Below are 13,614 nucleotides of genomic sequence, written 5' to 3' on the forward strand. Positions count from 1 at the left end.
GCAGGAAAAAGAAAAAAACAGCAATTCTGTCATAGCTTTTGGGGTTTTGTTATTGTGGCGAGCACTCGGCGGGAAATATTACATAACTTTATTCTGATGGTCAGTGTGATTATATAGATACAAGTTTTATATATATATTTGTGTTATATATATATATATATATATGTACTGTATATATATATATTTTTTTGTGTAATTATTTTTTTTTTTGTAATGTATAGGGGCAGTGATACTTCCATTTTTGTAATATACTTTAATTGCTAAAATCGTACATTTCTATTAGAAAAATAGCTCTAAAGTGGCCCATTTTGAGCCTTAGCAATGCTCCTCTGTCTTCTGTTTACATAACACAGTCAGTGTTAGCAAGTCTCCACAGTTATGTAAGCAGAAGACAGAGGAGCGTTGCTAAGGCTCATAATGGGCCACTTTAGAGCCATTTTACTAATAGAAATGATTTCAGTAATTAAAGTATATTACAAAAATGGTCATTATAATTGTCCCTATACATAAAAAAAAATGCTCCGTGCCTCTCTGTGATCATTTTACTACAAAACCACAGTGACAACTTTATCTCACTGTGATTTTGTAGTAAAAAGATCACAGAGAGGCACAGAGCATTATCAATCATGTTAATGCTCAGTGTCTCTGCTGTCCAGAGCGGGGCTTGGCACTCTTTCACGCTGCGGATGACATGCACGGCATACGGTCGTGTGAAACAGCCCTTACACTTTAAGATTTGCTACTTTTACACAAAGCATTAAAAAAAATATATGTTCTTGTGTCCCCATATCCGTTTTAGTTTTTTGCAATGGCCTGGTGTGAGTTGATGTTTTAATTGGTATGATTTTGAAGTACATAAGATTTTTTAATCTCTTGATATGTTTTTTGCAAGGTGTGGTGACCAAAAAAATGGCTGTTCTAACAGTTTTATTAAATTTTTACAGCATTCATCTAACAAGCTACATCAACTGATATTTTTATAGAGCAGGTTGTTACGGACAAGGTAATACAAAACATGTCTTTTTTTTTCAGTTTCATACAACTCGTTATCTTCTCACCATGTCGTCATCTCAGAGAGATTTTTCTGGCGGTGGTCTCGTGTGAAGGCTCGTTTTTTGTGGGAAAAAGTTAAATTTTCATTGCTACCATTTTAGGATACATATGACTTTTTGATTGCTCAAAATAATAAATTCTGGAGGGGTGGTTGCGAAGTGACAAAAAAGTCTAAAGGATTTTTTAGGGCATTCACTTGGCAGGGTAGATCATGTAATAATTTTATTATTACTTAATATATTTTTTTTACAATGGTAAATGGATTGATTAGGGAGAAGTGGCACTTTTTTTTTTACACTTGAAACGTTTTGATTTGATTTTTATAAAACACTTTTTTAATTTTAATTTTTAATTTTATTTTGGTCCCACTATGAGACTTCAACTTTTGTGGGTCTAATCCCTGTTTCAATGCAGTACAATACATGCCGGCGGATACAGCAGGGGGCCAGGACTGATTCAGTGGGTAGAGATCCTGTGCCTGCTTGATTTAAACACTGTACATTGTCACAGTGTAGGGGGAGGGAAGGAATACCAGAATGACAACAGAAGGAAAATGACCAGGAACTAGGCCCCAAGGCTAGGGAAAGGGAAATGGTGACCACCTAAGGAAAGCCTAAACCTAGCCCTGACTCCTGTCAGTATGAATAGACCCTGAAGGTGGGAATATTCAAACACCGTAAACCTAGGCCCTAGTAACCCTGAAAATCCCTTAGGATTAGTGACAGGGTCTGAGACTACTGGTTTATTCCCAGATGAACGAACCAGCGTCTCCCTGAGGCCTAGTAAACAACGAGCAAATGGGAGCAACAAAATACCAAGAGAAGTACACTCATCTTCAGTAGAAGATGGATGAACAGGAACTCAAATGAGGACCACACACCAGTTCTTACAATTTCAGGCAGAGAATATCAACCGCATGGTATGAAGTGTGAGTCCAGAATAAATAAAGGAGCAGTAATGACCACGAGCTACACCTGATACAAGAGGTGTTTTCATTACTAACAACACTGCAAGAAGTGAATACAGATAGGCTGTCAGATGACCTAACGTGCAGCCAGTCTCTCAGATCTTCTAACCTCTGTCACGGGAGGGGCCGTGACATACATATACGGCTCTTTGTGCGAACACTATGTTCGCTGCACCGTATATATACTCCAAAACGTTGTCTAGGGGGTAAGGAATTCAACTTCATTCAAGCAAAACTGTTCTAAAAAGCTAAATGCCTTCTATACACAAGACCATACCAGCAGTGCCTTCATTGCAGATACAAATCAATAGAAATACTTAAATCAAGTTTATTTGTGCACTGTACTATGGTAGGAAAAAAATATGATATAATGTCTTAATATATCACTAGTCAGAATTATAGAGCTATAACAGGTGACTATACAACTTGACAGAAGTATAGATTAAAGCCCATTTATAAAAGTTTTCTATTTTATGGCTTCAACAACAACTGCTAGCCAGGCATAAATGTAGACAAGTAATAGATGTTGCCAACAGAAGACATATATAAAAGCTATAAAATTTGTTGGTTCTAGAAAACTTTAAAAAATTATAATTTGTACAGCACATTTTCAAAAGAAACTTATGGCACATCATTAATTTTTATAGGATCACAAATCTGACAACTGGATTTTGCCACATACTAGTACTGTATTGCTAAGGGACAAAGAAAGACAGATTCCACCAACTAATTCATCCTTTCCTTGACACCAATTTCCCTCTTGATATGTATATGCATGTTATGTTCATGTAGTTCAATTCAACTGAGCAATTAAGATTTTAAAATAAATATAAGAATAATTCAATGACTTACTAAAAACAGGAAAAGTAGTTAGCAATAAAATTTTGTTGTCCCAATTTCATTGGAAAGTAAAAAATACAAAGTGAAATGTAACCACAATTTTAATATAGTTATAGTTGATGATAAAGTGACTATTGGGTCACTAGTCCATAAAGTATTCCAAAGAAAAAGTAGAGGGTTTTTTTTGGAAAAAGGGAACCTTTATGTATTTAATGCAGCCTATGGTTCAGGCAGCATGAAGTTCCTGACACTCTCCTTTTGAAAGGACCACTTAAGGATTCTTTCCAAAAGGAATATAACACAGGATGATGTTATTCGTGCAGTGCATACATCTGTAGTAGAACTATTCATAGAAAGTCTTTCAATTTCTTATGGCTACAATGATCAAGTAGCTCCTTTTAAAACATTGACTTGACTTTTATGGTCTTATTTAGTTACAATATGGTTATAACTGATGTGTCTATATAATATCTACTATTTTCTAGTGTTGAGCGAGCATGCTCAGCCAAATACCAGCTTGGCTCGAGCATCGCTATGCTCGGCACATGGCGGTACTCGGCCGAGTACCGCATGTGCTCGAGTCTCCACCCCGCACGTTTCGCGGCTGCTAAGCAGCCAATAAACGTGCAGGTAAGTACTGCCCTCACTGTAATGCCAGTAGCTATGTTGGCTACTGGCATTACAGTGATTGGCTGGCCGGAATGCATCATCAGGTGCTATATAGCACCGGATGACGCGTGTTCGGCTCATTCTAAGTCAGGTAGAGCTGAGCATAGGAAGGGACAGAGTGTAGGGGGTGTAATTGAATTAAATTTTTCTACAAAAACGTTTTATAGACCCAAAAGTCCTTGTAAGGACTATTGTGTGTGACAGCAGCAATATATATTTTTTGTGCATCCTGAGCAAAATACAAAGTAATAGGCCGCTGCGGACAGCTCAATTTTCCACGCCACATCTCCTGTTTAAGATGTGTGCATCCCTAAAATATCAGTGACATCCAGTGCACTTCTTCTGTAGACGGTGTCCCCTGCGGACAGTTAAATTATCCGCGCCACATCTCCTGTTTAAAGTGTGCGCATCCCTAAAATATAAGTTGAAAGAAAAAGGAAAAAGTCTGGTACCGTGTTAGCCAATAGAAAACTAGTTTAGTGCTCTCATTAAGAGAAACAAAATAAGAGTATTGCAGGTTTGACAACTTTTGATGGCTAACAAAAATAGAAGCAATGATGTTACATAGTGAGCTTTTGAGACATCACCAGTCCCTTCATCAGGCGTACTACAAGAATATGTGAAGAAACAGCAATATATATATACAATAAGAACAGATACATGGGGGAATGAATGGACATTTGAAAAAAAAAAAACAGAACATATTAAAGATCTTGAGAATGAGTTCTTAATTATCTTACAGATAAGGGGTGTGAAAGTTTTAAGGTCTCTAAATTGATGTTATCTCAGAGACCTGGTGCCCCGACTATGTCTATAGAAGACTATTTAGATCTTGTAGTGTGTCCTAAATCCCGGGGACACATTCAGTCCAGTATTCAAAGTGTCAGGCAGTGTTAGAAATTTGTATTCCCAAATTCTTCTAGCTCTTTGGGATTTGAAGTTACCTTTTAATATAATAACTTTCATGTGTTCTTCATTGTGTCCTGGGCTACAGAAATGCTTAGCCACAGGAAAGTGTAGCTTCTTCTCTTTAATTGTATGGCGGTGGGGACCTCATTCTTGCATTGAGTCTCTGTCCTGTTTCTCCAACGTAGAGGCCTCCAACAGGACATTTAGTGCAGAGAATCAGATAAACAATGTTAGATGTAGAACATGTGAATGTCCCAGGGATCTTATAGTCCTGCTGTGTGTCGGGGATCCGGATCTTATCTGTTGTCATTATATGGAAACAGGTTTTGCATCTTCTTATATTACAGGGATGGGTTCCTTTCTCTGTGGTACATGGCCTTAAACTTGATCCAGGCCCACATCTGCTGTGTAACGTGTACGCTTCTAAAAAATTTCTGTGACATAAAATTTGGGAATACAAATTTATAACATTGCTTGACACTTTGAATACTGGACTGAATTTGTCCCCGGGATTTATGACACACTACAAGATCTAAAGAGTCTTCTATAGACATAGTCTGGGCACCAGGTCTCTGAGATAACATCAATTTAGAGACCATAAAACTTTCACACTCCTTATCTGTAAGATAATTAAGGACTCATTCTCAAGATCTTTAATATGCTGTTATGTTTTTTTTCAAATGTCCATTCATTCCCCCATGTCTCTGTTCTTATTGTATATATATTGCTGTTTCTTCATATATTCTTTTAGTACGCCTGATGAAGGGACTGGTGATGTCTCGATAGCTCGCTATGTAACATCATTACTTCTATTTTTGTTAGCCATTAAAAGGTATCAAACCTGCAATACTCTTATTTTGTTTCTCTTAATGAGAGCACTAAACTAAAATATCAGTGACATCCAGTGCACTTTTTCCTTAGACTGTGTCCGCTTCGGACAATGACCTGACTAGGCCCACATCTGCTGTGTAACGTGTGCGCTTCAAAAAATAAAAAAATGCAACCATACTCCCCCCAGAACCCAAAGACGTTGGTTTCCCGGAAGCTGCTCGGCGGGTCATGGGAATAAAGCCGCCGGATCGCCGGTAGGATCGTCTTCGAACCTCCGACTTTCGTTGTTGATTAATGAAAACATTCTTGGCAAATGCTTTCACTGTGGTTCGTCTTGTGCCGGTCCACGAATTTCACCTCTAGCGGCGCAATACGGATGCCAACGGCGGTCCCTCTTAATCATGGCCCGAGTTCCGAAAATCAACAACATTTTTGGCTGAACTTGCACTTTATATACAAGTAAATATACAGGAAAGAATGTTTCCTATCAATTTTTCCTTCATCTTTGGTTTTGTGTGTATTATTGTCAGTCTGTAAAAGTGGCTTACTAATCGGACAACAACGTTCCCAGCAGCAAGCTGGGAGTCCAAGATGCATCCAGACATCCTCCCCATGCTGTTCCCGAACCATTTTAGTGGTGTTTCCATTAATTTCTGACATTTTCCTATGAACCAGGTACCCTCCCCTCTTCAGAGCAGGGGGTACCTGGTTTAAAGCTCGGGTTCTCCCATTGACTTCCATTAAACTCGGGTGCTCGGTCAACACTACTATTTTCGTTTTCCTACATGAGGACGCAATTAGAAGTAATGCAAGGCTTCTTGAATCTATGTAAAACAATTTAAAAATGTCATCAGTAAGCAGAAGAACTATGTCTCAGATAGAAACACTGGTTCAAGCATTGATGATTTAATTTTTATCAGTGTTCTTGGTGTTTTATAGGGAAATTTCACTGCATATATTACCAGTGCACTTTTCCTGTACCAAATTCTGAATTAAACACAAAGCTCCTTTACACTGCCCGCTGTTCTGCTAGTGTAAAGGGACCACCAATTACCTGATGAACGAGCGAAATAGGATCGGGGAATAGGATCGTTGGCATGGTCACCTAAATCAACATTTGCCGGCAGCAGATCATGCCATCTAAACAACATTCTTCTGCCGGCAAACAATGATTCTGTATGGGGACGAGCAATGCCATTAGTCTTCTCCTATCAGGAAAGAATGCTTCCTTCCAGACAATCGTCTAGACCCATCGAGCCATGTAGAGGGGCATTAAGGTCCACCCAGACTACTACAAATTTGAAATTGGTGTAAGAAATGTAATGGTCTTAAATGTGAGATTGAGATCTGGATGAAAGAAGAAACCATTCTGTCTAATGCCAAGGGATAAACCAGCTGAAGATCTGTGTTTTGGGTTTCTTGCTCCTCGTCAGTATAGAGCAGGGTACTGATTGGCTGGATGAGACTTCAAAAAGGTATGCAAATGAGCTATCCTCCAGAAGGAATGAGATTTGGATGAAAATTCTAATACTGTATTAGAAGAAGTGATTAAAATAATGTCAACAGCATTAATATACATACCGATATGGCCGTTATCCTAAGAGAATCAACAGTTGAATGTGTAAACAAGTACCAAAGTGCAGGTCCAATCTCTGCATTGATGAACCCCTGGACATGTGAAGTTACTGTTGTGCTCACATTTTCAATAATTTTTGCTGTCATATGATGAATTATAGGTTCTTCCTATAAAAAAAATTTTTTTTTAAAAAATTACTTAAACTAGGTGTTATATTAAATGCTATACCTTTCAAGAGCAGGGTAAAAATTCCTACCAGCCGCAAACTTTATTACAGTTACTCATATGTTACTATAAATACCAGCAACTATATATTGTCATTTACTCATGACATGTGCAATTAGAGTAAAACACTTATACAAACGATAAAAATAATGTACAAGCTGTCAGCAATAAAGCATTACAGTAAAAGAGATCCTTGATATGTGGACAGAGCTTCACAGGGCCAGACTCTAAAACCACTGCAGTCAAAAAAAAAGCAGCACTCAAAAATACCCAAGTAAATGTGATGTTTATTTATCTAATGTACCAGTAATATTTCAGATGCTTGACAATGGTTCCATTGAGGGACTGAAAAATGCTACTGTATCTTTTCGAATAGCATTATTATTATTATTATTTTTATTAAAGCGCCATTCATTCCTTGGCGCTGTACATATGATAAGGAGTATACATACATAATACAGACAACTGCAATAAGCATGAACAAGACGAGTTACAAACTGGTACAGGAGGAGAGAGACAAGTGGTTGCAGTAGGAGCCTCCCTGCTGTGTTCTGTCTGCAGTAGCACAAAAATATTGTTAAACCTCGCTCCTGGCGATCACTCTGCTTAAAACATCCTTCTTTTATAATAGAATGAAACCTTCATGTTCCTGAATATCAACTGAATTCAATAATATCGACTATATTCAACTAAATATGTCCTGAATATCAACACCACCCTGTCAAGGACCCACAATACTGGTACAGACAGGGTTGAGATCTAGTCCCCACCTATCCATTACTGTGCCTTGTAGATTAGAAGGACAAGGTGAACAATGGGACAGTGTTCCCCAACAATGTCTACTGAAATTGTGGTGCATGTATAAGTAGAAATCCCATGCAGGTTTACAAAAACAAACGTAAAGAGAATTGTGCTTAACGTTAGATCTATCCATTCTGTAATTTAAGAAACTAGAACCCAAGATTTTAAAAGAGGTTATTCACCTTCCTGAGCTTTTTCCAGTCCCCCCCCCCCCCCAGCATGGCCGGACCTGCGGTGGTGAGCACAATGACCTGATCCCTGTTGCTGGGTTCCAGTTCCACTGCTCGCCCTTTTGAGCAACGCAGGTCCTGGTCTACACACGTAAATTTTTTGTTTGACGTAGGTCACGTGACCACCATAGCCAATGACTGGCCGCAATTATGTGTCATGTTACTGCGGTCACTTGACACATCGGTGACACGCCACTGCTTCGCCAGTCACACGATCCACATCAAACAAGAAGTTGACGCGGGCAGACCCGGAACCTAGGGCTCTCCAAGAGAAATGATGGAGCCAGAACCCAGCTGTTCAGATCAGTAAGTATGCTGACCATCGTGGGTCCAGCCATGCTGAGGTGGGTCTAAAAAGGCTCAGGAAGATGAACAACATCTTTCTACCCCCTCTCTTGATTTAGCTGATGATTATCAGCTAAAAAAAAATATATACTCTCTCAGGAAGCCAAAATGCCATTGTACAAAGAAAGCTGTTTAAGGAGGACCTACCCATTTTAGTTAAAACTACAACTGGGCATTATCATTCCCCATGTCAAACAGGGAAACACTGGGTAACACCCAGTTCTCAATGTATTCATTTCTAGGAGAGAAATTGCACAATGCTAAGTTCTAAAAAAGGATACTCCAGAATTATTTCATGGGAAATACAAGTATTTACTAAAATAGACAGACCAGTACAACAATGTTGTCCCCCACTGAATAACACATATTCATGGACAGAAAAAAAATACTTAAAAACATACTTTAACACAAAAAAAGTTTTTTGTTTTCTTCAATTTCTTATAATTTTCATGTCTGAATACAGCGTCTGCTTGTAATTATGATATGTCTATGCGCAAAAGTTACATAATAAGAACTGATGCAGCTTATAGTTTTCCAGCATGTTAGATTCTACTTAGGAATTGGTAATCATCTGTAAAATCATAAGATAGGGAAAAGGGTCCAGTACATTATGCTAGAAAACACTCACATCCTCATGGCACACATATTTCTGTTCTACCACCTCAACAAACATAAATACGTAAAAAGTATATTAGATGCCGGCTTTACCGCATATACAATTTTGAATATAATTTGCTCAGAGCAAAATGTCCAATCTTAGGAGTTCCTATATTGACATAAAACATGTATCCACAATCTCATGAAAACATAATGACATTATAAAACCAAATAAATATACATTTACAATGTGAGAATAGCACAAGGTAATTCTATGCATTTGTTTAAATCTCTCCTACATCAGCTATCCTTGCTTTTAATAGCCTTTACCTTTCCCCGGGATTACTACCACATAAAATGTACTATGTGGATGCAGAAACAACCACTTATCCAGCCGAACTGTTAACTGAACAAGAGGATCTGCTGCTATTTCCTTTTATACATCTATTGATTAGTTGGCATAATTGGCACTACAATTAAATAAAATGGTGGAAATGCACAGTTTAATTGTATGATTCAGTCGAGTCAATCTAAACACTGTAAAGGAAGAACATTCTGCAGATTAATTAGACTAGTACAACAAGGCTATTAGCATAAGTCAAAGTAAGGGGGAAAAAAAACTTCACAAAACTAATATAAAGCAAATTAAAACCTGAAAAATGGAGCGTTTAGATTATGATTATATGTAGTTCATTATGAAGTTGGAGATAATAGCAGAATAGGAACTAATTATTGTAACAATGGAGATGGCAAAATTATTAATGTTCATTTTTTTAATTAAATCTGATAGAGTCAAGAGATTGGATGTGCATTAGTTTAAAGGACCGCTAATATCCAATTATTGCACAGAGGAACCATACCACATAAATAAGGCACAAAAAATGATTTATTATACTGTACATTCGGATCCAAAATAAAATCTATAGAAAGCTGAGGAGTAAGAACGTCCATATTTACTGTATGTATCCATATTTGCTACTTTTATTTGTTATCGGGTTCAGCTAACAAGGATGGGTCTTGACCCATGGCTCTACAAGATCCACAGCATTCAAGCCATGTCTTCCTAGAGGTTATGCCAGTCGTGCATCCATGTAAAAGGTTGGTTGCTTTAGTAAAATCTTAAGAAACATTTTGGAAAGATGGGACAGATTTACTTATCCCATCTAAATAGATAAACTATGTAAACTTAGGCAGCGAAAAGATCTGACAGATTTATCAGGAAGATATAAAGATTCCCTGGTCTAACTTTATATCACCTATTGGTTGTCTTACTTTGAGACAGAGGTTTGTGATAAAATGTTGGTTCAAAATAGTGCACATTAAGCCACGCCCTTCCAGTGAAGCCACACCCCTTTCCACAATACCAAACCCTCTTGGCAAAGTCCAGGTGCAAATTGTGAGGTGGTGCCATATATGTGTAGGCTAAGCACTTTGTATTTTATCAGAAAGAAAAACAAGTCAATTGTTTGGAGTTGAAGCAAGTTACTATCATTTACAATCTAATATCCATGAATCTTTTGACGAAGCGTCTAGGATTTGTTTCAACCTGATGATTCGGCTTAAGCAGGGTGCTGAATCTCCTTAAAGAGACCAGTCCTGTATGGAGACTTACTGGAAGAACTCCATAGTATGGAGACGTATTGGCAATGTTCCATGGGAAACGAATATGAAATGAGGTATCCCCCAAGAAAAGAAGACTATCTCGCTAATGTATGACAAGGAAAAATAGCCAAGCCAGAAATCCATCCGTAGACAGCTGTTTAGCGGTGCTTGTCCCTCATCATTACAGAGTGGGATTTTGGCTGGCTCAGTGGGATGCCTTCGAGGGGGCTTAAGCAGGGTGCTGAATCGCCGTAGGCTACTTCACCCTTGCATTGTTAAACGGATCCGTTTTGCACAGCAGGATGCATCCGTTCCGTTAAGATGCGATTGTGTGAAATGGATAAAAACTGGTCACTAAATACAATGAAAGTTAATAGGTGACGGATCAGTTTTATTACGCTCCTAAAAAAAAACATGCATCACCCATTGACTTACGTTGTTTTCAGTGGCAGATCCATTTTTTTCCCGTTTTTATGACAGGACACAAAACCACAGCTCGCAGCTGATGCATCCTGAGCGGGCCTCTTTCCATTCAGAATGCATGAGGACTAAACAGAAACGTTTTTTTCCAGTATTGAGCTGGATATCTGCCGGATCTCAATACCGGAAAACAACACAAATGTGAAAGTAGCCTTAAAGAGATCAGTCTCTTTCTTACGAGATACTTCTTTGCATATAACCTGACAATTCAGTAACGATTTGTAGTTTCATATGTAATCAAGGCTTCAAAAATACTTAAAATTAAAAGAATTTAAGCAAAAAAATTACTAAAATCGATTTATTATGATGTTAGGTTATAGGCCTTAGAATAATGTGGGCCTATTTGAAGCGTATTTCGGCAGGGTTCGTATATCAGACTTAAGCAGACATCTGTAATGCCTTTTTTTTGCCAGCTCATCACGTTTCCAGCAGTGAGTAAATAACCAGAAACACTTCAAAGTATCTTCTTCTCAGCACACTGACAAAGCACACCCACATAAGCTCATCAGATCACAGAACTACTACAATTAATGTCCCTTTGGGCCATACCATCATGCTGAACCTGTCGTTAATTGACAAGCTTATGTTATATAAGTCATATGAAAGCAAGGATATACATTATCCAAATGCTGATAGTATATATTATGTCATTATGCGTTATTATATATTATTTATATATATTATTATATAACAACAGTATGATCTTGATCATGCACCTCGGATCAAAAAAAAAAGAGAAAAACAGCGTGTTAATGAGGTAAACTACAGATGTGTGTCTATGAAGACAGTTTTGATAGGGAGGTTGCTGGCGACTGAAACTTTAAACAGTTATAACATATGGTACATGACCACAGAGGACGGACTTTATTTTTTATGGATCCCCAAACATTTCAGTTGGTCACTAACATATACCTAAATATTTAAACATTGTATGTTAATATGGATCTGTACATTCAAGTTCAGATTTCAGTTTGTATTTTGCTTTTAGGTATAAAATATATGTACAGTATGCTCTAAAATGGCACATAAATAATTCTTTATTACAGCAACAATACTTGTTACTTGTACGCTTGCATTATCCTACTCGAATAACCACGACTGAAACATAAAATCTAACAAGAAGTACAAAGAGGATGCTTTGCTTTACTTAAAAAAGAGCCTTGATATTAGGCTACTAATGTACTAGTTTATAAAAATAAATTTCTTTTCAAATTTGTGTTATCTCTTTCCCCTCTATGGGAAACTAAAACTTGTAGATTGCCCTGAATGTGGTGGCTAGGAATTTTAATACGGGGGTCAGGTCATTTACACATATCTGTACTGCTGGCCCCCAGAGTAAAGGGTGCCCAATGCTGAATGGGCCAAGAGAATAACTATGGTAACTCATTTATACTGTGATAGTAAAGGGGTATTCTGGTTACTACACTGCTCAAAAAAATAAAGGGAACACAAAAATAACACATCCTAGATCTGAATTAATTAAATATTCTTCTGAAAGACTTTGTTCTTTACATAGTTGAATGTGCTGACAACAAAATCACACAAAAATTAAAAATGGAAATCAAATTTTCAACCCATGGAGGTCTGGATTTGGAGTCACACTCAAAATTAAAGTGGAAAAACACACTACAGGCGGATCCAACTTTGATGTAATGTCCTTAAAACAAGTCAAAATGAGGCTCAGTAGTGTGTGTGGCCTCCACGTGCCTGTCTGACCTCCCTACAACGCCTGTGCATGCTCCTGATGAGGTGGCAGACGGTCTCCTGAGGGATCTCCTCCCAGACCTGGACTAAAGCATCTGCCAACTCCTGGACAGTCTGTGGTGCAACGTGACGTTGGTGGATAGAGCGAGACATGATGTCCCAGATGTGCTCAATTGGATTCAGGTCTGGGGAACGGGCGGGCCAGTCCATAGCATCAATGCCTTCATCTTGCAGGAACTGCTGACACACTTCAGCCACATGAGGTCTAGCATTGTCTTGCATTAGGAGGAACCCAGGGCCAACCGCACCAGCATATGGTCTCACAAGGGGTCTGAGGATCTCATCTCGGTACCTAATGGCAGTCAGGCTACCTCTGGCGAGCACATGGAGGGCTGTGCGGCCCTCCAAAGAAATGCCACCCCACACCATTACTGACCCAATGCCAAACCGGTCATGCTGGAGGATGTTGCAGGCAGCAGAACGTTCTCCACGGCGTCTCCAGACTCTGTCACGTCTGTCACATGTGCTCAGTGTGAACCTGCTTTCATCTGTGAAGAGCACAGGGCGCCAGTAGCGAATTTGCCAATCTTGGTGTTCTCTGGCAAATGCCAAACGTCCTGCTGTAAGCACAACCCCCACCTGTGGATGTCGGGCCCTCATATCACCCTCATGGAGTCTGTTTCTGACCGTTTGAGCAGACACATGCACATTTGTGGCCTGCTGGAGGTCATTTTGCAGGGCTCTGGCAGTGCTCCTCCTGTTCCTCCTTGCACAAAGGCGGAGGT

The 13,614-nt window shown here is 38.7% G+C and overlaps 1 protein-coding gene across 4 annotated transcripts in view; it reads right to left on the minus strand.

Annotated features, from left to right (window-relative positions):
• ULK4 (unc-51 like kinase 4) overlaps positions 1-13,614 on the minus strand; it is an 837,710-nt gene that overhangs the window by 605,880 nt on the left and 218,216 nt on the right. For all 4 annotated transcript variants that reach the window (XM_040432903.1, XM_040432904.1, XM_040432901.1 and 1 more), the window contains exon 20: positions 6,851-7,012. In XM_040432903.1, the coding sequence (XP_040288837.1) occupies positions 6,851-7,012 (162 nt within the window). The remainder of the gene's footprint in view (positions 1-6,850; positions 7,013-13,614) is intronic.

The sequence above is a fragment of the Bufo bufo genome, chromosome 5 (assembly GCF_905171765.1).
Source record: "Bufo bufo chromosome 5, aBufBuf1.1, whole genome shotgun sequence".
Lineage (NCBI taxonomy): Eukaryota > Metazoa > Chordata > Amphibia > Anura > Bufonidae > Bufo > Bufo bufo.